This window comes from Balaenoptera borealis (assembly GCF_965194805.1).
Source record: "Balaenoptera borealis genome assembly, chromosome: 15".
Lineage (NCBI taxonomy): Eukaryota > Metazoa > Chordata > Mammalia > Artiodactyla > Balaenopteridae > Balaenoptera > Balaenoptera borealis.
Genome location: NC_138871.1, coordinates 69103932 through 69128035, shown reverse-complemented (window position 1 = coordinate 69128035; position 24104 = coordinate 69103932). Strand labels below are relative to the sequence as shown.

Sequence of the window (24104 nt, the reverse complement as noted above, 5' to 3'; positions counted from 1 at the left end):
GAGTCTGCACTTCTCCTCTGTGTGTCTCTTTGGTGGAGGTGAAGCCATCTTGGTCCTTTACACCTTTGTCCCCCTCCTCCAACAACAGGCACCCTAAGAAAAGCATGCACACTGGATGTGCTTCTGGGGGAAGCACCCCCGTGTCTCCCACACGGTCCTTAGAACGCCACCGCGTCTGCTGTGGTCCAATCAGCCTTTCAGAGGGCCTCCCCCTGCAGGCTCACCCTGCCTCTGGGATGGATGAGGCCGCCTCCTGGCAGCACTGTGAGCTCCAGGAAGGTCAGCATGAGAGGAATACAGGATATTCGCTCCTTGATCTCACCAGAAGAATGTGCCATCACTCTTTGAGGCAAGAATGATGAAGCGTCAGGATACTCTGTGCACAGATGGTTTTGGGGGGTTCTAGCTGGGCTACGGGAACTTCACAAGGTCTGTGGTGCAGGCCACCTCCAGGGGTTGAGATTGGCTGCGCAAACTTCAGTTGTGGTTTAGTGCCATTGAAAGGTGAGAATATTGGGTCTGTAACTGCCTGGCAGTGGGGAGGAGCCATGGGTACCTCAGAGGACTCAGAGGCAAGGTGTCTTGGCCTGGGGCAGCCACCTTCCCGAGTGCTAAAGTCAGAAACTGCAGCCTTTCTGTGAACAGTGAGGCTGGACATGCCCACACCAGTGGGGCAGAGATTAGACGATTAGGGTCCCAAGGAGACCTGGGTTATTAATGCTGATGGGTTCTTTCTGTACCCATGGCATCTTGGTGTACAAAAACAAACAGTAAAACATAAAAACCACAAGTTTTGGAACCAGATAGACCTCTGTTCAAATCCAGAGTCTTGGGCTTCCTGTCTATGAGGTCTTTGACATGTGGCTTTCCCCTTGGGTTCCTTGTCTTTCTTGCAGAATTAGAGATAAGCCATTGTAAGTAAAAATGTAACTGCATGGCACGTAGTAGATGATCACTGAAAGTTAATTTCCTTTCTTTTTTTCTTTCCTAAATTTGGATTACCTTTGACATTATTCTTATAACAGTCCTAGGACATAAGCAGGGAGAATATTTTTATTCCTATTTTAGAAATGAGAAGATGGGATTTGCATGAGGCCACAGGGACAGGGCTGGGTCTGGATCCCAGAAATTGATGCTACAGTAGAACTGCTATAGAACTAGACAAGCTGGGCTTTCATCCTGGTCCTACCACTGCTAGCTGGGTGACCTCTCTGAGCCTCATCTGTAGAGTGGGGATAATAAGAGTGTCTACCTCCAAATGTTGTTGGGAGGATAAGTGAGCTAATATTTATAAACTGCTTAGACTGGCCAGTAATAAATGGTAGCTCTGATTATTAAATGAGCCTTACAAGGCCCTTTCTCAGGGGCTTATTTTTGGACATTTTCTTGGGGCATTCCAGGAAAGTGTCCTTTAGAGTTCTGGGTGTCCTGAATGGTAATGAGCGGTAAAGGGAGTTAATCAGCATCCATCTATGTCCAGTTACTTCCCCCTGACAGGAGCGCGTGTTGCGGGGGCCCGTGCATGTGTGTCATGTTAGAAACCAGGGTGGGTTCCCCAGAGTAGGCGTCTGCTGGCGTCCACTCGGGCAGCAGACGTGAGTTCGCCGTCAGTCGCCATCTCCCTTGTGTGTCTCTGCGTGACAGTAGTTCAGGGAAAGCTCGCTCTTTATATTCAACTGGCAACTGACAGGCACCAAAAATTGATTTATATCCGTGGTAACTGTCACCCGGAGGAACAGTGAGAAACAGGAGTCTTTTCTTTCCAACCACATCAAACAGAGCCAGTGCCCAGAGACCATCCGTCCTGACTCTCCTTCTGGCCGGCCCTGGCTTGTCTCTCTGGAGAGGATGCGTGTGTCTCCTCCTCGTTTCTCCCTCCCGGGGTGCCCCGGCTGATGGCTCAAGGCTGCTGGGACCAGCAGGCCTGGGGGCAGCAGAACCGGGACCGGGACTTCCTACCTTTGAAAACTCCCCTGAAACCTGGCCCCTCAGGTGCCGTGTGGGAGGCTTGGGGAATCAGTCATATTCTGGAGGAGGCTGAATTGCTCAAAAAGCTTGCATTTGTGGTAGTTGATAGTTTTGCTAGAAGAGACTGGTGGTGGTGGAGGTGGAGAGATCCTCAACCGACTTTCTGGTGGCGGGAAGACGCTGTCCCTCTCTCTCCTCACCCAAGGCTGCTATTATATTCTTCTCTGAGGTATTTTTTTATGGGCAGGAGCTTTCTTCCTCATCTGCTTCTGATGACTTTCCTGGAGGGAAGTAATGATGTTCTGGTACCAGCTGGAAAGGGAGAGCCACATGTTGACTGATCTGGACACCTTTCTTGAGATCTGATTTGTCTTGATGGTCCCAAGAGGTAAAATATAATTTGAATTGAATTATAAATTTGTTATTCAGTTGGGCTTAAGGAACACTTAAGTGTTTTTAGTAGGATTGGTGTTGGAAGCTGGAAAGAATGAAAAGTGCCCACTGAACTGGGAGGGTATCTTGAGATGGAAAAATGAGGCAGACAGCTCCATATAAGCGATGGCTCAGTTTATTACAGGATAATTTACTCACAGGGTCAGATTGGATGGACAACTATCCAGAAGCTGCACAATTTTATAGTTAACCTAAGGTAGGGCAGTAGGTGCCTGGAAACAGGACGTGCATTCCTAAGATTTATGATGGGTGACGTGTCTCGTGGGTGCTGGGAATACATCAGCAAAGGTCTTCATCATTGTCTGGGGACTAACAGAGCATAGAGGCCACCTGGTTCTAATGATTATTAAACAACATCCATTAACTATAAAGCCCTTGCCAACAGAGAAGTGATTTCCTGCACAGTACAGTCCTGGGGAGGGTCAGTGGAAGGACAAGTGGAACTGAATGGGCCCAAGATTGTGTCATTTACGCTCCCAGCCATACAGGTTGGGGAATGGGAGCCTGGGTGGGACAGCCTGGAAGGGTGATGTCAGGCTTCTCATCACATATGCTTAGGGGTGGAGACTTCACTGCCAAAAATGGGAGCCATTTTTGACTGTTAGGAAGCTCACCTTCCTGTACATCCATAAAGTAGTGTCCCAGCCTCTGGAACTGTGGAGCCGAGCCCAGTCCACTGTGGCTTGTTATCCCGTCAGTGGCTCAGTGGAGCCCTCATGTTCCCCTCTGGCTCCTTTTCCTCTATGTCTTCTCCATTGCTTACGTAATGTGGTCAAGAGCTCCTCACCATCATGTTCCCATTCCTCGAGATGGGCTGTGTGTGGTTTGCTGATATCCTTCCCATGGTGTGGTGAGGAGAAGCAGATATGAACACAGACTGAGCATTTCCTTCTGAGCAGTGCCTGCCCCCAGTCTCTGGCCCAGAAGGGTCAAGTCTGTTCTCACCTGCTTGCCTCTCTCCTCGGGTAGCAACTCTTATGTGTTGGAGAAATATTCCTTGATTAGCCTGTCCATGCCACACAGGTCCACACTAAGGCTGTGATTTGTGTTCACGTGGGTTGAATTAGGTATCGCCCTAGTGAGGAGGGTTGGTTGAGGCTTTCTGTTTTAGTCATTACATTCTCCTCAGTACAAGGGTCTTTGGATAGGAAGCCTCAGTTGCCTTATCAGTTAGGATTCTGTCAGCTGCAAGTGATAGAAAACCCTCCTCAAAATGTCTTAAACAGTAAAGGACCTTTATAAGCACACTAGCTGGCATTCAGCAGTAGCTCAACATGCCTCAAATATACTCTTTCACTTTGTCCCTTGATAGTGCCCAATTGTGTGAGCTTTGCCTGGGGATTTCTAAGCCTTTGGGACACTCTGTTTCATCCTATGTGCCTTCCCTGCTCCAGAGAGGAAAAGAATAGCTTATTACATTTACCCATATTTTTACTCTTTCCTTGTTTTTCATTGTTCCTGACATCTCAAGTTTCCCTCTTTTATAATTTCCTTTCTGTTTGAAGAATTTCCCTTAGCCATTCTTTTACAATAGATCTGATGATGACAAATTCTCTTAGTTTCTTTTGTCTATGGATGTCTTGATTTCATCTTTATTCCCAAGGGATATTTTTGCTAGATATAGAATTCTAGGTTGATGGTTTTTTTCTTTCAAGTTTTTTTTGTTTCTCTGTCTTTAGTATTCTGAACTTTATGATACATATTGAAGTGGATTTCTTTGGGTTTATTTTGTTTGGAATCGGCTCTACAGTTTCTTGAATCTGTAGATTAACGTTTTTCACTAAATTTGGGAGGTTTTCAGCCATAATTTCTTGGAATACTTTTTTAGCCCCACACTCTTTCTCCTCTTCACCCAATAGTACACATGTTACATCTTTGGTTATAATCCCCCAGGTCCCTGAAACTCTGTTCATTTCTTTTCAGTTTATTTTCTCTCAGTCATTCACATTTGATAATTTCTATTGTTCTATCTTTAAGTTTACTGATTCTTTCCTCTGCCATAGTCATATTCACATTGAGTTGTTTATTTCAGTTGTATTTTTCAGTTCTAAATTTCCAGTTGGCTCTTCTTTATATCTTCTATTTTCTGCTGAGACTTTCTATTTTTTTATGTTTCAAGCATGTTCATAATTGCTCATCAAAGCATGTTATGATGGCTGCTAAAAAATCCTTGTTATATAATCTATATCATCTTGGTGTTACATCATTGATTGTCTTTTCTCATTTAAGTTGAGATTTTCCATGTTCTAGGTATGATGAGTAACTTTCAGTTGTATCCTGGACATCTGGGTATTATGTTGGAAGACTCTAGATCCTATTTAATCTTCTTTTTTCTGCAGGCAGTTACCCTGTTTAGGTGTAGCCCACAGATCCAGGTGGGGATGGATGTTCAGTTTCTCACTGGACCCCACTCATACCATCTCAGTAAAAGCAGGGCACTGCCTCACACTGCCATGCCTTGCCTCATTACCAATGAATAGGGGTGGAAATTCCATTCCCCACTGGACCTTGCTGGGTGGAGACTTAAAAAGAGAAACGTACATACAGAAATGTGCACATATCATCAGTATGTGACCATAAATTTTCACAAACTGGAAACATGAGAGCATTTTAAGAATTTTCTTATTTCTTTGCATGTTCTTATAAAATGTATCAAATACTTTTTCCTTGTTAGATCCTGACTTATTCACTCACCTATTGACTCTTTCCCGCCCTCTGCCCTTCATCTCTTTTTCTGTACATTCATTCTTTCATTCATTTATTTATTTATTTACTCATTCATTCACATCAGTTTCCCACCCTCCTCCCTCTCCTCCGCCTGCCTATCCACCCATCCATCCATCCATCCATCCATCTATCCATCCATCCATCTGTTGTTGAAGGAACAGATCCTCCCTCATGCCCCTTCCTGTGGCAGCATAATCAGAAGGCCTTGGTCCATGTCCTGTCATTACCACTGATTTCTGTTGTGACCCTCTGGGCCTCAGTTTCCCTCATCTGTAATAGGAAGGGCTTGGCTTGGTCCTCTCTCCGACCCTGTGGGTTGGGTTGCATATATTATTTTTGGAGTTTCCCAGGAACTTCCCAGAAGTTTGTATATTTGAACCAGGACGTCCAGATACTTTGCAACAGGAAGTGTATTCAGGGCATCTAGTCTTTTTATTGCTGGAAATAGAAGAAGTTTAATTCATTTTACAAATCGAGCCTGGGCATTCTCCTCCTAGGGTCCCCACCAGGAGGGCCTTGTCCCACATGCTCCATGTGACCTAACCTCTCTGTGTGGCTAGGACAGTGCTGGTTTTTAATGGGACAGTGCCAGCCAAGAGGTCAGAATCCCCCCGCCCCCATCCGCCCTCCAGTGTGTGGTGCCCAGACTGGTCTGTAGCCTGGAGATAACAGTCCCAATGTCTGCTCCAGGGAAGAGCAGGGAACGTTGCAGGGAAAGGGAACTCTGTGCCCCTAACCATCCCTTCTCCTTCATACTGTTACTCCCACCACGTGTACTGAGTGTCTGCTGTGCACTCTGGCTGGAGCTGGTTCTAGGGAATCTAAAGACCTGGACCCTGCCCTCAAGGAGCTCACAGCCTAGTGTGTGTGTGTGTGTCTGTGTGTGTGTGTGTGTGTGTGTGTGTGCGCGCGCATGCTGGGGGCTGGGCTGGGGTGGACAATTATGGCTCAGTGTGCTGAGTGGAGCTATGATGGGGCTAGAGAAGCAGAGGAGACCCTGGAGAGTCAGGGAGGGTTCCCCAAAGGAGAGCAGGACCTGGCCAGGGGCAATATGTGTATGTAAAGGGGTGGGAAGGGGTGTGGGAAGGACCTTCCGGGTGGAAGGAACAGCATGAGCAAAGGCCAGGAGTGAGGAAGAGCGTGGGCAGCTGCACCCATCAATGAAGTCCCTACAAAGAGTCCAGCTATGTATTTAGAAGGCTCTTTGTATATTTAAATCAGGACATCCAGATACTTTACAATGGAAAGTGTGTTCAGGACATATAGTCCTTGACATTGCTGGACACAGAAGCAGTTTAATTCATGTTACAAATCAACAAGGGCCAAGAGGAACCTCAGTGAAATTTTTATTGAGGGAATAGGGTCAACATGTAATTGTCTTCCACTGGCCAAATTTATCAGCAGGGAAAATTACAGAATATCAGTTTTTGAGATCTTCTTGAGCTGCTTTCTGGGTAGACGAGGGCAGTCCTCTGTGGATGTGGTGGGGACGACTTATCTGGTGTTTTCAAGAGCTCTCCTCCTGGCTTGTGATTCTGCACGGTCGGTTAGTCCATTTAATTCATTCATGTCAAGTATTTATTCAGTGCCTTCTGGGTGGGCTACGCCTTGTGCCCCGTGCTGGGTGTGTGTAAATAATCACTCATAGTCCTTGTTTTCAGGGAACTCGCAGAATGTGGAGGGACACAGACACGGAGTCATCGAGCTCAGCAGAGAGTCAGTGGGATGACAGGAACATGGGGACTGGCCGGAGACAGAAGCATCCTCGTATTGGGGGTGATTAGAGGAAAGCATCATGAGGGCAGGACGTGGAGAAACCACGGGGGCAGTGCAGTAGTCGGCTGGTCATGCTGGGCACCTCCATCACCCATAGGCTTGAAAGGAGTAGTTATAGGTCCTCAGAAACAAAGAGGGCTGCCTGTCAGGAGACATGACCTTCATGTGAAGAGCTGTGACCTTCAGGTGAGGGGTGCAGCCAGCCCAGCAGGACTGTGTGGAGGAAGTGGGGGGAATAAAACCCCAGTCTCTCTTCTCTCGCCTCTATTGGCCAAACCCAAGGGAGCCAGAAGGCAGGAGGGTCTGTTGATGCAGCCCAGAGAGGTGGGCCTGCATGTGCTGATCAGCACGGAGCCGGGTGATGGGAGGGAGAGCGGTCCTGGAGGGGAGCGGGAGATAGGCTGCCCTCAAACCTTTGCAGGGAGCACAAGGGAGGCTTCCTTTAGGAGAGGATGTATGAGCTCTGTGTTAGTTTCCTGGGCCTGCTGTCATAAAGCACCACATGCTGGGCGGCTCAAAACAACAGAAATGTATTGTCTCTCAGTGCGGGAGGCCATGAGTCCAAAATCAAGCTGCTGGCAGGGCTGTGCTCCCTCTGAAGGTGTTAGGGAAGGACATCTCAGCCCTCGCTCCTGGATTCCGGTAGTTGCTTGGTTGTGGCAGCATAACTCCAGTCTTCACATGGCAGTTTCCCTATGTGTGTGTGTGTGTGTCCAAATTTCCCCTTTTTATAAGGACACCAGTCATATTGGATTAGGGGGTCCACCTCTTAGTTTAGCTAATTACATCTGTAATAACCTTATTCCCAAATAAGGTTTCATTCTGTGTTACTGGGGGCTAGGACTTCAACATATGAATTTTTAGGAGATTCAGTTCATCCCATCACAAGCTGTGTCTTGAAAGATGATTAGTGGTTCACCAGGCAGACAAGCATATGTGTGTGTGTTTTGTGGGGCCGGTGCTATCCAGGTGCAGCTATTTCTTAGGCACCCAGAATCCTAAGGGCCACATGTGTGGGACCTGTGTGCACACACACTTTAAGGTGGCTTCGAAGGCCCTGTGATCTGGTCTCTCCTCCCTCCACCCCTTCCCTGCAGGCTCCCGCCCCCTGGAATTCCTCCAGAGCCTCTTTCCTTGCTAGCAGGCCTCTCTGGAGAGTCTGCCTGCTTTTGTGAGGCTTGACGCTTAAACAATTTGGGGGCTTCTTTAAGAAAGAAACTAAAATTAGATACGAAAGTGAGTGTTTAAACTGATACAGGAAATCACAACAAATCCCTGGGTCCAGGAGATTAGAGTCCCTTTCTTCCCTGTTCTCTTCAGCTGAGTCACCAGAAAGCTTCCAGATGGCACTTCTGCGTCCCCCACTCCCAACTCCCCTGGCTCACAGGGGCCCCAGGCTTGGAGATCAAGCCCTTTCGTACCCCTGCTGTCACCCGGCCAGCTCCTTACCCGTCAGGCTGTCAGGCTTCAGGTTGACGCCATACCTCATGGCCCCAGCTCACTCTCATCATCACGTTGTCACAGTGATGGTGAGCATGTGACACGGCCGAGTGCCTGCTCTATGCCAGGTGGGGCGCGGAGGGCTTCCCGTGGTCACTCACACACCCCGGGAAGCGAGGGGAGCTGCCTTCCTCCCTGCTTGGCACATGGGGCTCTGGGGGCTCTGACAGCGTGTTCCTCACCTGCAGTCTCTCGGTGGCTGCTTGGATCCAGCGTGGCCTCAGAGCTATGGTTTCCAAGGGCTGCGCAAAGGGCGCCTCCCTTATTACAGGTAACGCAGGGGTGCACAGGTGGTCACCTGTTGGGTCTCTGTCACTCAGCCCCTGAGGGCAGACTGGTCTCTCCTGTGTTTCCAGCAGGGGTCATGGTGGCGACCGAAGGGAGCAGGAAGAGATGCTTCTGAAGGATGGAGCAGGGGCCAGGTTGGAGGGGCTTGTTGGCTGTGGTATTGAGTGTGGCCTTTACCCCAAGGACACTGGGAGCCATGAGGGGTGTCCAGCTGGGCACGACCATCGGGTCTGTATTTCAGAAGCTCTGACTCTCGCTGTGATGTGAGGATGGGTTTAGGGGGAGGTACAGCCCCTCCCCCCACCCCCGGTGGAGCTGAGGGACACAGAGCCTGTCCTTGTCCTGTCCCGGTCCTGTCTGGCATTCCCGCTGATGACTTGCTCTCACTTACAAGCTGCGGGATTTGGGCAAGGGCTTACCATGCCGGGCCTCAGTTTCCCCGTCTGTAAGCCCAGGTTTCTTCATACCTGAGTTTCTTCGTACCTTCCAACCTCACAGGGGGAATCCAAAGCAAAGCACGAGGAAGCCTCTCCCCTCTCCTTGCAGCCACGGGTCCTGGTTTGGAGGAAGTGTCTCCTTTCTGGGGCCTCTGTTGGAGGGAGTTCAGGAGTTCTGTTCAACTCACCAGCTCGCCTCCTGAGGGGCTGTGGTGAAGGCATCCTCCCCGCGGGGCCCAGTGGGCTTCTGGCTTGGGGCCAGTGCCTGCCGTGGAGGATCTTGTTCCCTGCGCTCACTGCCTGGCCCTCCTCGGCCCCTCCTGGAGCTTGCTTAATGCAAACTGCTCCTCAGGAGAGGTCCCCCCTGGCCCGGCCGCAGTGGTGTCTCAGAGAAGAGGAGAGAACCCCAGGAAGGTGCTGGGGAGGCTGGCAGTGGGTTCAGTCGGCAAGCCCTGGGCATGTGTCATTCAGCCGGCCAGGCGTCCTGGATGTGTGAACAGCCTCAGGCCAGCTCTCTCTGCTCTGTATTTCATCGCCTGCCAATTCCTCTGTAAAGAACGTGGGGGGATCTGCCTGCAAAGATTCTTAGTATCTTTGGGCAAGTGGCTCTTTGCACAGCTGCATAAAATCAGTGAGGCCCGGCTCCCCCTGTGCCCCTTGGATGGTGAAGGTGAGAAGGGAGTAGGGTGAGGGGTGGGAGCAGTTGTCATTTGAGGTGGGAGATGCCAGCCTGAGATTTCTGTCCAAGCGCCTGGGCTCAGTGAGGAAACACACATGGGCTGCTAGGGTTCACGGTTTCCAAAAGTTGGGGCCGTGGAATCTGGTTTGGGAGGAGGCCATATAGGCTTCCTGCTATGCAAGTATTTCTGGGGAAGGACATGAACAGTGATGGAGGGCCTATGATGGGCTAGATAGAATCACAAGGTGTTACAGGCACCTATTTAATTCTTACAGCAACTCTATCAAGTCAGTACTATTACTATCCCCATTTTATAGATGAGGAAACTGAGGCTAAGGAAGGTTACGTACTGGCCAGAGGTCACACAGCTGGAAGATGCAGGATCAGGACTCAAACCCAGCTCTGCCTGCTGCCAAGGCCTGGATGTTTATACTACCTGCCCTTCAGCCTCTAGAAGTAGCTTGAGAGCTGAACCAGAATCGGACCCAGAGGCCAACTGCAGCAAAACCAGGGGTTACGTGCCAGTGGCATCCCTGCCCAAGCCTGCTGCGCTGGCCCTGGCTTTGTTTGCCAGGCGTTCTCTCTCTCTGGCAGCGCACAGGACAGGCTGGCCACTTGGGAGGGCCCAGCCCTGGGTGAGCCCTGGAGGAAGCGAGGCCGTGGGGAAACGTCTCCTGGCTCCCTCCCTCCCCCACACAGGGAGCGGTGGTTGCTACGCAGCTTTGTTTGTTCAAGGATAGCCTGGCGGTGAGCAGGAGCGTGCCAGCAGCAGGGCCAGTGGTCGCCCCCAGCAACCGCCCAGACAGGAGGCCTGCAGCCCAGGGCTGCGAGGCTGGGCCGGGGCCAGGGCAGGCCAGGAGTGGGGCCGCCCCGTCTTTGCTTCCCTGGACCCACAGGCAGCATCGTCTGTGGAGAGACCATGGAACCTGGATTCCTCCGGTGACAGGGCTTTGGCCGCTGGATGGAGAGGTGAGAGGTGATGCGTCCACAAGGCTGTTGGTGCGTGGATGGGGTGGGAAGGTGAGTCAGCACGCCTGAAGTCCTTGGAGGGGTGTCCAGGAGCTGGTCTGGAGCGAGGACCGAGGTGCGGTGAGGGCAGGGACGTCAAGCCATGATGGAGGCTGAGTCGCTGCCAGGAGGCCCCTTTCCCTCTCTGGGCCTTGCTGTGCCAGCTCTGGAAGGGGTGGTGGGACTGCTGCTCTCTGAGCGGAGAGCCGCGGAAGGAGGGGCTGTCCTGGGCTGTCCGCTCCCCGGCCACGGCCTCTGTCAGAGCTCTCCGTTTGGGGTAAATGCCACATGGCTCAGGTGCCCACCCAGCCGAGGCTCCCTGGTGGGGGACACGGGTGGACGTGCGGGCCGTGGGGAAGGCTGAGGGGGGCGGGGAACTCGTGTGAAAAGCAGGCCTTGGAGGGGCTCTGCTCTGGGTTTGAATTCTGGCTCCACCTCTTCCCTGCTGTGTGGACTTGAGCTCTTTCCTCCCTGAGCCTGTGTCCTCACCTGTGAAGTGGGGGGTTAAATAATGCCTCCCTTGGGGCTGCGTGTGAGGAGTGGAGCACACAGAGTGCCAGGCCCAGATGGGTGGGCAGGGGCAAGTAATTGGGCTGGCCCTGAGCCCGGCAAGCGGCCCCCTGCTCTCCACCACGTCCTGGCAGGATGGGGCCTGCAGCCTTTCCCACCCCAGGCTGACTGCTTCCCAGGACTGGCTCTGTTTCAGCCCCTGGAGCCTTGGTCTAGCAGATTTGAAGAAAGAGGATGCGGCAGAAGCAAGGGATGGGGAGACGTCAAGCTGAGCTCCGGGGAGTCCTACCTCTGAAGGTCTCCCTTTGCCCCCAGGGCCACCTCAGAGGCACCAGACTGTTCACCAGTATGCATACTTGGAAATTGATTATTTGATGCTCGACTTCTTGCAAACAGAAGATTATATAGGCCTTTCCTGGTGGCGCAGTGGTTGAGAATCTGCCTGCTAATGCAGGGGACACAGGTTCGAGCCCTGGTCTGGGAGGATCCCACATGCCACGGAGTGGCTGGGCCCGTGAGCCACAACTGCTGAGCCTGCACGACTGGAGCCTGTGCTCCGCAACAGGAGAGGCCGCGATAGTGAGAGGCCCGTGCACCGCGATGAAGAGTGGCCCCCGCTTGCCGCAACTGGAGAAAGCCCTAGCACAGAAACGAAGACCCAACATAGCAATCAATCAATCAATCAATCAATCAATAAATCTTAAAAAAAAAAAAAGAAGACTATATAAAACTCAAAAACAGTTTAAAGAAGAGCGAATGTCTGTGTAGCGACCACCACCAGGTCAAGAAATAGACACCCTGGCAGCATCCCAGAACCAACCCCATCGTGGGCCCCTTCCTTAGCACAGCTGTCTCCCTCCCCCCAGGGCCAATCGCATCCTCATTTTTCCTTGCTTTTCGATAAGGCTTTCCCACCCGTGTATGCGTTTCTAAATGCTCTGTTTAATTTTGTCTTCCTTTGAACTTTCTATAGACAGAATCACACTCTGCGGGGCCCTCTGTGTTTAAGCTTCTTTCACTAAACATTACGCTGTGGAGTCATCCGTGGTGTTGAGTAGAGCACTGGTTTGTTCGTTTCCATTGCCGTGGAATATTCCATGGCACGAATACACCATAACTTATGTCTCCATTTTCCTGTTGGGCATTGGGATTATTTCCACATTTTGTCCATATCAACAGAACTGCTATGAACGTTCTCCTACCTCTTCTTGAGTCCACACATACAAGATTTTCTCTAGGGTAGATACCTAGGGGTAGAATTGCTGGGCATTGGGTCTTTCCCAAGTGGTTAGCCCATTTACACCTCACCAGCCACACGTACTCTGCATCTTACCAACACTTGGTAGTCTATAATCTTAATTTTTGCCAACCTCTACAGACTGGTGGTAGCCTCTCATTCTGACTTTAATTTGCATTTCTGTGATGATTAGGAAATGAGCACCTACCCTCGCCTTTCTTCCTCCCCACTTTCCTTCCTTTTTGGTGCCCCCTTTCCCCTGGTCTCTTTCTTAGCCCCCTCACTCTGCTCAGTTTACTGACCTCCATTTTTCTCTCTGTCCTCCTGCCCCTCTGTCCCTACCCTCCCACTCTCCTTCTTGGGGGACCAATCACTCATCCACATTATTTCTCTGTCATTGATCTTTGAGCTGCAGACCTGGGCTCCAGAGCAGCTGTCTGGAGGTCTGAGATTTCCACTTTGTCTCTGCTTCAAAAGCTCTTGTTCTTGGCCCAACTCACATCCCTTCCTGGGCTTTGGATTTCCCTTCAATTAAACAAGGACAGAAAAAACAACAGCCTTCCACAGAAGCCGTTTCAATTTCTCAGGCAAAACCTGGCATATGCCCTGAAGAGGCAAGTGTAAGATTCTAGCTCTTGGTCAAGGAGCATTGGCCTTCTCCTGGGGCCCCTGGGAGAAGGACACAGCTGGTGCTGTGAAGTCTTCTGAGCTTCTTACAGGGAAGTTTTTTTTTTGGAGAAGGAAGATTTCTTCCTAGCCCTGTTCAGGGCCTTGCCAGCTGGTGGCTAGTATGATACCTGCAGGGATGTGGGGCCCTGGTAGGCATTGGCTCTTGACCTTCCTGGGTTTGTCATGCAGCCTCTCATGAGCCCCTCTTTTACCAGCCAGGAGGCTAGCTGACCTCCGAGATCCCTTGCACCTTGAAATTTAGTGGCAGGAGAAGCAGGTAAAGGCACATCCTGTTCCCACAATGTGAAACTTCATTAAATTACTAGCACAGATTCTGATCTCTAATTTATATTTGCGTCAACATGATGTACAAGAGTGGGGGAAGGCTCAGAAGATTTTGGGTTTTGTAGATTTATGGATATGTTACGTACCCATTGTCACTAGGGCCGCTGCTTGCTCATATGGTGATTTTGTGTGAGTTAGAAAAAGATGCCTCTCTCTTAAGACATTTTACTTTTATTCATCAGACAAGAGCTATAATAAATGTACAAATCTGCAGTGTGAATGGTGTCCCCTTAATTGTGATGCCCTTGTGCAGTGCCCAACCTGAACAATCAAACAGGGCAGCTCTGCTTCTCTCCTACCTTCGTTATTTTTCAAACACAGTTTAAATAAAACTTCCTCTCATACGTAGGCTTCTCGTATCTTTGAAACCAGTGAATTCTCATATCAGAATTCCTGGGGAGGATGTGGGAGGCTGTCCCACATGTCACAGACCCAGACATTATGCAGCTGTCCCCTTCCTCTCCCTAGTCCACCCAGCCCTCCACAACACACACTGAGATTTTACAAACTGAAGACTGCACTCCTCAGCTGTGCCGGGCATGAAAATGGTTGAGAAGCACTGCTTTGGGCTCTTGACCATGAGATCTACCCTGTCCCGGGAGGTCCCTGAGATGCAGGCCTGTCCTGCCCCAGCGTGCCTGCTGCCTCCTGCTCACCCCAGGGAACTCATGCAACGGAAGGACATCTTTGCCACCCAGCCTTAGCCAGGCCTCTTAACTTCTTACCTCAGAGACTTTCAAAAAGGACATTTCCCTCTCCTTGAACATCTGAACACATGCAGTAAAATTGTTACTAAACAAACAATATTATTAATAGCCGCTGTTTATCGAATCCTTGCTAGGGGCCAGACACAGTATTAAGTGCTTGTCATATTTTATTGAATACTCTCAATAAGTTTGTGTGATAGACAGTGTTACTTACATTACAGTTAAATGGAGGCTCAGGGGAAGTTTAGTCATGTGCTGTGTGCTCAGAGAAGTTTAGCCGTGTGAAGTCACACAGCTAGCGGGGGATGGAATTTAATCCAAGTCTGTCGACTCCTAAGTGTCCGCTCTGGAGTACTGTGTTCCAGTACCTCCGAGAGCAGAGGGCATCAGCCCTGATGTTTCCACTCAGTCGCTCTGCGGCCTTGATCTAGTTACTTAACCTCTCTGAGCCTCAGTCTTCTTATCTAGAAAATGAGGACAATAATATCTGCCTTGTTACTTGATTCAAAACTTAAGTGGCATAATATTTAGCACCACATAGCCCAGTTCCTGGTACACAGCAGCACGGAAATAAGAAATGCTAGTTTCCTTCAGTTAGTTTCTTCTCAACAAGACTGTGTGTCAAGATGTGCTTTAATTTTGCTTTCTTCATTCATTCATGCTACAAGCAGTTATTGAGAGTTATTACTACGTGCCAGGTACTGTGTTCAGCCTTCGTCTGCATTTCTTTAAATTACCATGGGCCTGCTTAGCTGACCTACACCTGATACTGTCTGGAGGACAGAAGGGTTACAGGAGTATTGATCCCACCTGATCCCATGATGGCAGGGGGGGCCAGTGGGCGTAGCTCCAGAGCTGGTTAAGCGGCCCAGGAACGGAGCAGTTACGGTGAGGGTGAGTCTCATCTGTGCACTGCCTTCCTGCTGGCCCATGTGCCAGTCACGGCTGGAGCCACTGGCAGGGAGGAGGGGTGCCCTTGGATGCCTCTCACAGAGGGTCTGGCGGGTGTGGGCATCAGTCTCCTGGTTCTGGGTGGAGGAGGCTCCTGGGACTACCAGCTCCGGGGGTGGCTGAGTCCTTATCTGGAAGTTGAGAGTCACTGTGGAAATCGGCTCTGCCTCAGGCTAACAAAGATGGACCGCCTCCGACTGGGGTGTGGGTGGGAAAAGGAACAGAATTTTTTTTTCTGGGGTCAGAATACACCATATTCCAGAGTTTCACTGCTCTCACGCTCGGTGGTCTTACCTCCTACTTCATGGATGGTATCAAAGCCCTCCTGCCCGCTCCCTCTGGATTCCCCTCGGCTGCCCCTCGGCGGCCCCCCGGCGGCCCCCCGCCTGCCTGCGGTGAACCCTGGCCCGTGCCTGTGCCCTTCCCTCCCGTCCAGTTAGCTCTGGGGTCCTGCTCCATCAGTTCCCCTGCTTCCTTCCACAGCTGCAGCCCTTCTCGTCTCCTGGCTCTTCTTCCTCCTCCTATGCAAATGCTCTAGTAGTTCCTATATTTAAAAAAGACAGAGAACAAACAAACAAGGAAACAGCACAAACTTCACCCCCCCTCACTCCTTCCCAGCTGCCACCAGCTCTCTCTCCTCTCTTCCCCATCCAGCAGCTCCAAAGAATGATCTATACCCGTTGTCTTCTTGACCTTCCACACGCTCCTCAACAGCAACTTTCTGTGACCTCCAGGTACCCCATGCACAGAAATTGCTCTCACTAACCTGGATGATTCCCTCAAGGCCACATCCAATGGGCTTTTCTCAGTCCTCACCCCTCCCAACCTCTTTGCTGTGTTGACACTTCTGCTCACTCTCTGCTTTCTTGGTTTTCCTGGTACCCACTCCCCAGCCTCCCTGACTGTCCTGCTCTAGCTCTTCTTTCCTGTGGTCAGGTCTTCCTGGTACCAGGCCCTTTCCGGTATTACCCTTTCTTAGACGGCAATACTATAGAAATGAATATTGCTTCCACAAGACTCCATTTTTTTTTTTTTTTTTTGGCCATGCTGTGCAGCTTGCGAGATCTTAGTTCCCTGACCAGGGATTGAACCTGGTCCACCGGCAGTGAAAGCGCCGAGTCCTAACCACTGGACCACCAGGGAATCCCCCCACAAGACTCTTAGGCAAGCAAAACTTTTCATTAAAAGGGATAGCTTGTGCACAAGGGAGAAGGCGGAAAAAAGGTGCCAGCTCAAGTTGCTTTGATGACAAAAGGGAGGGTCTGTCTCATGATCACTGATAATTTCTGAAATAGACTGCTTTGATCAGTCGTAGGTGGCTCCACGGTGGCTATCAGGAACAGGGGGAGTGCTTCTGTGAGGGGAAAGGGATGCATGAGAATGCTCTGCAAGAAAGCACAGGAACAGATAAGGTTGAAATTTATAGCTGAGCTTCTTGTCTTGTGGCCAGTAGTATACTAGGCCTTTGTTCTTTAGCTTGCAGGGCTTGTTTTGCCCAAGGCTGTTCCCTGGTCCTGTTTCCAAAATGGTTGCACTCCTGCCGGTCTCATTCCCACTGACAACATCTGCTCTCATGGCTTCAATCGCTGTCTGATTACCAGGGGTTTCCTGGCCGGTATCTCTAGCCCAGATCACCCTCTCTTGAGTCTCAGACCAGCGGCTTTCTGGATGCCTTCACTCGGGGGCCCTGGAGGAGCCACGAACCCACCTGACCAAACCAGGACTCAGGGGCTCTCCCAGACTGGCACCTCCTCCCGTGTTCACCCTCTTGGCAGCAGATGGCACCCCGTCCTCCAGCCCCGTCACCAGAACCCTGGACGCAGGCTAGACTCCCTCAGCTCTCCTTACCTAATCGGTCTCCCGGTCCTGTTGACATGGCTCCTGATTCTCAGATCTGCCCCCCATCCTCGTTTGAACCATCTCTGCCCCAAATCACACTCTTCTCCTCTGTCTCCAGGATTACTTTCACAACCTCCTGCCCTGTCCACCCAAACGTGTTCTCCACCTGCAGCTGCTGTGAGCTTCATTCATTGCAGTAACACTAACGCCACAGGGTACTGATTGCTTGCTAGGGGCCAGACTCAGTACTGAGTGATTTTTGTATTTTATTGAATATATTATTGAAGTAGGGTAGGCAATATCTTGATTTTTGCAATTAAAGAAACTGGGGCTCAGAGAAGTTTGGTAACATGTCTGTGGTCACACAGCTCACAGGTGTCGGAATTTAGTCTCATTTACCTTTGTATCTTAGTTCCTCACATATGGTTGAATGAGTGAGTGGATCTCAGACTTTCAGTGATAGACTGAACCCAGGAGGTCAAGTCCAATAGGTCGCCTGAGAATACCCAGAGTTTTCCCTGGAGGTCTATGGGGTGGGCTACCTCCTGTGTGGGGAGAGGAACGGGTGTGTGTGAGGAATGGAGGTGTGGGTGGGTGACTGTTTTCAGGGAGACACCTGGGGTACAGGAAGGGGTGTTCTGTCCAGTCTAAACTCTGGCAATAACTAGTGTCAAATCTTGGTTAAGTCACATGTATTTTCTGTGCTTAGTCCAGAGGCTGGGCCAGTGTCTCTATTTCGGTCCTAAAATTTTGTCAAAAACTTCCTTCTCTAGGAAAGTCTGTCCCGGGTCCCCTTGAGGGGTCTGCACGAAAACACAGGTCAGATGATGTCATTCCTCTGCTCGAAATCGTTAGAGCTCCCCTTGCCTGCAGAACAAGCCCAGACTTGACAGAGCACTGCAGGTACCGGCCCTGGTCCGCCTGCCTAGACTTGGGCCCTCCTGCCAAATCCTAAACTCGCAGGCCTGTTCGATCCTCTGTGCCTTTGCTCAGAGCCTCCTCAGCCTGGAATGCCTTTCCCCCTTCCTTGCCCATCTTGATCCTGCTTCCTTCCCGGCCCGCGAGGATGCAGCTTTTCCACGGAGGGTCTCCAGGTACCTAGTGAGACAGCACCGCAGAACACAGACCGTGTTCTCTGGGCATTGCAGCGAGCGTTCCCTGCGTGGTATAGAATCGCCGTGAGGACAGCTGGAGACCCATCTAGCCTGAGCCTCTTAACTCTATAGACACATCTGTCTCCTGCTCGTGAGGGGCGCTGGGTCACCTGGGTCTGTCTTGTAGGACTGGAGGGCTGGCCCCTGGTAACTTTAAAGGTAGTGTGGGTTTGCACGTTTGTACGTGTGTGTGAATGTGTGCGCGTGTGTGTGCATGTAGGGTGGGGGAGGAGGAGGAAGAGCTCAGACCTGACATTCGTGATTATCTACCAGCAGTGGTACTGAATTATTTTTGTACATGACTTCATTTAACCCTAACAAAGCCCTTTGTTAGGACGCTTTTTCAGATGAAGAAACCAAAGCTCAGAGGAATTAAATAACTTTCCCAAGTTAATTCAAGAGGGGCAGGGCAGGGGACTTCCCTGGTGGCGAAATGGTTAAGACTCCGTGCTCCCAATGCAGGGAACTAGATCCCACATGCATGCTGCAACTAAGAGTTCACATGCCACAACTAAGGAGCCCGCCGGCCGCAACTAAGACCCAGTGCAACCAGATAAATAAATAAATAAATATTAAAAAAAAAAAAAAAGAGGGGCACGGCAGGGTTCCAACCTAGCTGTGTCAACCTCAAAGCAGAGTTCCAGGTGTCCCGAGGTGGGCGTTCAGGGGCAGGCTGGGGCAGGGCTGTGGGGTGGGAGGGCTGCCTACACCCGGGGCCCTTCTTCAGAGAGTATTTCAGTGGGGCACATATTTCGGATTCAAACACTAGGTATGGTAACTCGGCCATCTTGCCTTCCTCTCTCTCTCTCCTTGCCTGGACACGGCACTATTGTTCCCACCAAACACATCTGAGCAGATGCGCTCTCTGACTTACTGGAACCCACACCCCAGGATTGGGAGCCGACCCCCTCCCCAGTCCCCCTGCTCTGATCTCTCCTCCCTACTCAGATGCTGGCCTCCTGCCGAGGGCTGTTCATGTGAGGACCAGACTCTGCCCAGCTCCCTTGGGAGCAAGGTGGACCCGGAGTGGGGCACTGGCTCCCTGCGGGCTGTGCAAGGCACAGGGCGGTGGGGATTTTGTCTTTGGGGCCGACATTATTTCCTGGGACAGTCCATGTTTGTTTTCTTTCCACCTGAAACCTGAGTCCCTTCTGTCGCCTTTCTTCATTCCTGTGGTGTTGGTCACCATGGAACCTCTTTAGCCATTGCTTTAGTGGAAGGAGTAGACAATGGTCAGTTACCTCGGGCCACCCCTCTCCCTGAGTGCGGGCACCAAGGCCGAGGGTGGAGGAGCCAGCCATCTTGAGCGATCCAGAACTTCTGGGGTGAGGACGGAACCCTGGTCCCCAGAACCCCCTGGTTGTTAGCCCTTTAGGTCAGGGGCTGGCTCTTCCAACAGGGGACACACTCCTTGGTGCCCAGGACAGTGCCAGGTCAAATGAGGGTTCAGTGAATTGTGTCTCAGGGGTCAGCACTAAGTACTGTCCATGCCAAACCCAAAAGCTTTGTCCACATTTGGAATGGAATTTCTGATCCTGGTTTTTATAGTTTGGACATAGATCTTTAAGTTCCCACCAGGTCCTGGGGAGGTGGCACCCACTGCTCTCACATAAGACATGGTTGTCCGTACGCAGCTGTGGGCGCCTCCCCGTGGGCAGGCACTGAGGAGGCCCTGCATGTAGACCCTGAGGGCCCGAGGGGTCAAAGGTGTGGATGCAAGTGGCGGGCAGGCCTAAAAGGGGCTCTGTCGATGGGGTTGCCTGGGCGAGCTATGGAGCGGACCCAGGTTTCCCTTCTGTACTGCTGGTGTCCCTCAGGGAACGGAGGAACCTGGGCCGTCTTGGTCCGCCAGGGAGTCTGTGGGGAGTCGGGTGGAGGGCAGGCTTGCTCAGAAGGTGCCGCTGAACCTTACGTATCTGTACTCTAAGGAGCTCCAGATCGGCTCTTTAGCCTCCTAGACGGGATCACTCTGGGGAGACGGAGCAGCAACATCCACTTTGGCAGCCTGAGGTCAGAAACAGGGCTGGCATCTTAATATAAAGAGAATCTGAACTACAGCCCAGTGGTCCTCAATCCTGTTTGAACATCAGAGTCACTCAGAAGTTAAGAAAAAAACGAAACAAAAACCCCCAAACAGATCCTTGTGGCTGCTCCCTAGAAAACTCGACTTCAGCTGGGGCCTGGGGTGAGGCCTTGGAATCTGTCATTTTAATCAGTTCCAGGAGACTCTGACCTGCGGCTGAGGTTGAGAACAAGGGCTGTAGCTAAATATCGCTTTTCCACATGTAATTTGCACAGAAAGTCTGCGCTCTGGTTAGGAATGGGCAGCAGGTGTCTGTGTGGCCTGCAGCCCTCACTGCCCCCGAAGCCTGGACTCCAGCTTGTTTGCTTTAATTCAGCCGTGGAAGGTCTGTCCCCCCAGGAATGTTCCTTCTGGGCTTTGCCCAAAGCAGCCACCTTGCCAGTGTCTTGAGTCTCTCGCTCAGTGGGGCGAGGAGTGGGGTGTTGGGAGCCGTGGAGCAGAATCTCCCTCCACGTTGCTCGGGAGAAGTGCCGTGTCCCTCAGCTATTCCTGGCAGCTTGTCACTACCATGTGGCCAAATCCCTAGCCCCGTTGTCAGCAGGCAGGGGGTTGCCTTCTCCCCTGATAGTGAGGAAAACTCTCCTCAGACAGAGAACCCGAGTGGCTTGAGGCTGTAATCAGCGAGACCAGGCAAAGGCTGGGCTGGGGCCGGGCTGGCTGGGCTGGGCTGGGCTTGAGCCACTGTTTGGCCAGGAGGGTTGCTAGGAGCTGCTCGGCCTTCTTGGGCCTGGGTGGGGACGTGGCGGGCTGACTTCCAGATGGAAGGCAGGTTTTCTCAGTCCCTGGGTTGGGATTTGTTGCTCAGCAAAAGGAAGTTGGCATTGCATCCTGCCCTGTCCCCAGATGATATCTCGAGGGACCTACTCTCGAGTAGAAATTGGGAGATTTGGGAGATGTGGCCTTTGCCCCTCATTTTATCACTGATCAGCTCTGGCCGTTCACCTCCCTGCCTGTCAGGGTGAAAATGGGTCACTATTATCTCAGCAGAGAATTTAGAAAATTGTGTGAAGTCACAGCATCTGTGGCGAGACCCTTATCACATGGAAAAAGAATGAAGTCAGGTCAAGGGCAGGAGCAGATGACTGGCCCCAGAGGGTTGAGGGAGGCTGGGAAGAGGCTTGGCGTGCTCAAGCGGTCAGTACAGGACAGTGAGATGGCTGAGAGGGTCTGAGGTTGGCTTGGTCAACAAAGTGAGAACAAGGGCCAGAAACTTGGTACAGAGGGAGACTGGTGCGCCTGAGAGAAAACTGGAGAGCTGGTCTCCGGGGAGGCCCTACTGCGTACCTGTGTGATAAGTGGGGTCACAAAGCTTGACACTCAGCGTGAGCTTCCAGGACAGCTGGCAGAGTAATGAGGAAAGTAGAAACTGATGTGGAAACAAAGTGTCAGACTCCCCCTTGATAAACTCCACCTTCCCCAAGACCCTGAGTTGTCCACGAGCAAAGACGGGTTCATGGGTTTCACTGACACTCTTCACAATGAGCTCTGCCTACAGTCATGCAGCCTGGGGACCTGGAAATTTTGAAGCATCCAAGAGAGTCCAAATGTTAAAAAAGAAGCGTCCTTTGGTTTAGTGGCAGATTTCTTCACTATAAGAATGCTTTAACTCCTGGTGGGCTTCCCGCGAAGTGGTTTAAAAAGTGTTTGTGATTTGTACTGACTTCTTTCTGCCTCTCCCCATCCTAGGTCCCTGGATGTTACAGGTTGGGGCCGTCTGTATGCCTGAGGATTGTACTCACGGCCCAGAAAGTAGCTGCTCCCTCCAGACAACCTCCCAGGTGTCTTCTCCACCCAGGGCATGGGCACCCGTGACGCTGTCCCCCCAGGTAAGGGTCACCTAGGGAAGTCATGAGGGGGCGGGGATCTTCCTCGGATACTCAGAGGGTCTCATCCTGGGGGATGTAGCTGGGCTGCCGTGCTTTTCCATCCGGGCCAGGCTGTCCGTGGGCCCTCCCCGCTCAGCCGTCCGTCAGGGGGCTCCCTGGCCTGGCTCTGGCGTCCTCAGCCTGAGCCTTGCCTCCACTCTCTGGGCTGGTGGGCTGACTGAGGGGCTGACTGTGGTCTTCTGTGGTGGGAAGATGGAGATGGGCAGAGGATACAGGAGTGGGGCCTCCAGGAGCACCGGCTGGCCCCGTTTCCTCAGCTGACAGGGCAGGAGAGTGGGAACAGTGTGGCCAGCTCTGTGGCGGGAGACTGGGTCCCAGGCCTGGTGCTGCCACTGGGAGCCGGCTGCGTGGGCCTCAGTCTCCTCTGCAGAGTGAGGGGATCAGAGGTCCTGCCCTGGAGAGAATGGGTGCTTGTGAGGTGGAGGGCCACTTCTCCCCGGAGGGCTTGGAGCAGGGGCCTGGTGACCCCTTGGGAGGAGTGTGGAGACTCGGGAATGCCTGAGCAGCTCAGGAAACAGGCCGCGGTACTCAGGGCAGAGCACCTGGGGAGCCCATGAAGGAGGCTGAGAAGGTGTGATGGGGGAAGGGGTTGGGAACCAAGCTGGGGGGAGAAGTCAGGCCGAGAGGGCGGGGAAGAGTGGGCTCTGGTGGGGATCATGGTGCCCTGGCTGGCTGGAGTTGGGATGGCAAGCCCCCATCCGAGGGCCAGGCTCTGCTTTGGGGGAGGGGCTGCAGAGAGCCTGGGGCAGCTGTCCTCAGTCCTGGCCGCAGTGGGCTCTAAGATGCCGCTCTCCCTGTGCTTCTGTCCCCAGCCAAGGTTCTGGCTCCGGTGGCCGTGAACTGTGGGAGCATCCCTTGGACCAGTGCTGGGCCCCGTACACTTCCGGGGGGAAGCAGCAACTCCAGCCCAAAGACTTTTGGAAAAGGTGAGACTGGGGCACTGGGCCTAGTGACTTGGTCACATCAAATGGCCTTCGAGTGCCCGGGGCAGCCTCTCTGGGGCCTTTGGGCAGAGATGGGGGATTCCACCTGACAGCTGCCCAGTCAGGGCCAGTGACCACGGAGCAGAGCTTGGGCCTCGTCCTGGAGGGAGGAGACGGGTGTGTTTAGATGCCCGGCTGTGTCCTCAAGCTACTGGCAGATATTATTTTTACTTTGGTCCCTACTGAAAATGCCCTTGGGTTTTAGGTGGGTCCTTTCAATCCTGTGCCTCAGGGGATGGAGTTGTACGGAGGGGACCCGCAGGAACAGGGAGGGGGGGCTCTCCTAGGAGCCCCGGGAAGGCAGGGCTGTGGTCCCTGGCTTCAGGGCCTGGGCTCCTCCAGCACCGCAGCTCTGGACTCCGCTTCCCTCAGCCTCCCTCCAGCCAGTGCTGAGTGTCCTGCTAGAGAAGCCGTCGCAGCTCTTGAGTGGACGTGGGGACCCCGGCAGCCTCAAGCTGGAGGCTTCCCTGGAGGGCTGGCAGGCCAGGAATGGCCATCCCAGGAAGCTCGGGGCCCTGTCACTGGGCCCCCAGCCCCTGGTGCCACTTCCTGCGCTGGAGTCGGAGGCCAACCGTGTGGCCCGGGACGCCGCTCAGATTAAGGACAAGCTCAAGACGAGGAGACTCGTGGAGGGCTTGGCAGCATCTCCCCGAGGTGAGCCCTGGGCCTGTCCCCCGGCCACCTGGGCTGTGAGGATCGGCAGGTGTCCAGCTGGCAGCTGGGCTAGTCAGGGGGCACCCGCCAAGCACCCTCTCTCTACACCCTCCACCGGGGCCTCTGCAGTAGCTCCCAACCTGCCTCCCCATTCTCACCCTCGCCCCCTTCTAGTCTTCGCTGCAGAGGAGTTCTTTTTGAACACAAATCTGACTATATTCTTCCTCCCACTCCCACCGGCTATGCTGAA

At 52.3% G+C, this 24104-nt stretch overlaps 1 protein-coding gene across 4 annotated transcripts in view; it reads left to right on the top strand.

The window, feature by feature from the left end:
* Nucleotides 1–10486: 10486 nt before the first annotated feature.
* Nucleotides 10487–24104, top strand: part of TOGARAM2 (TOG array regulator of axonemal microtubules 2) — a 56921-nt gene continuing 43303 nt past the window's right edge. For 3 of the 4 annotated variants that reach the window (XM_082356702.1, XM_082356703.1, XM_082356705.1), the window contains exons 1-4: nucleotides 10712–10797; nucleotides 22018–22157; nucleotides 23030–23143; nucleotides 23573–23854. In XM_082356702.1, the coding sequence (XP_082212828.1) occupies nucleotides 22130–22157; nucleotides 23030–23143; nucleotides 23573–23854 (424 nt within the window). In that variant the 5' untranslated portion in view covers nucleotides 10712–10797; nucleotides 22018–22129. Of the gene's footprint in view, nucleotides 10798–22017; nucleotides 22158–23029; nucleotides 23144–23572; nucleotides 23855–24104 lie in introns of all 4 variants that reach the window. The other variant, XM_082356704.1, reaches the window with a different exon arrangement.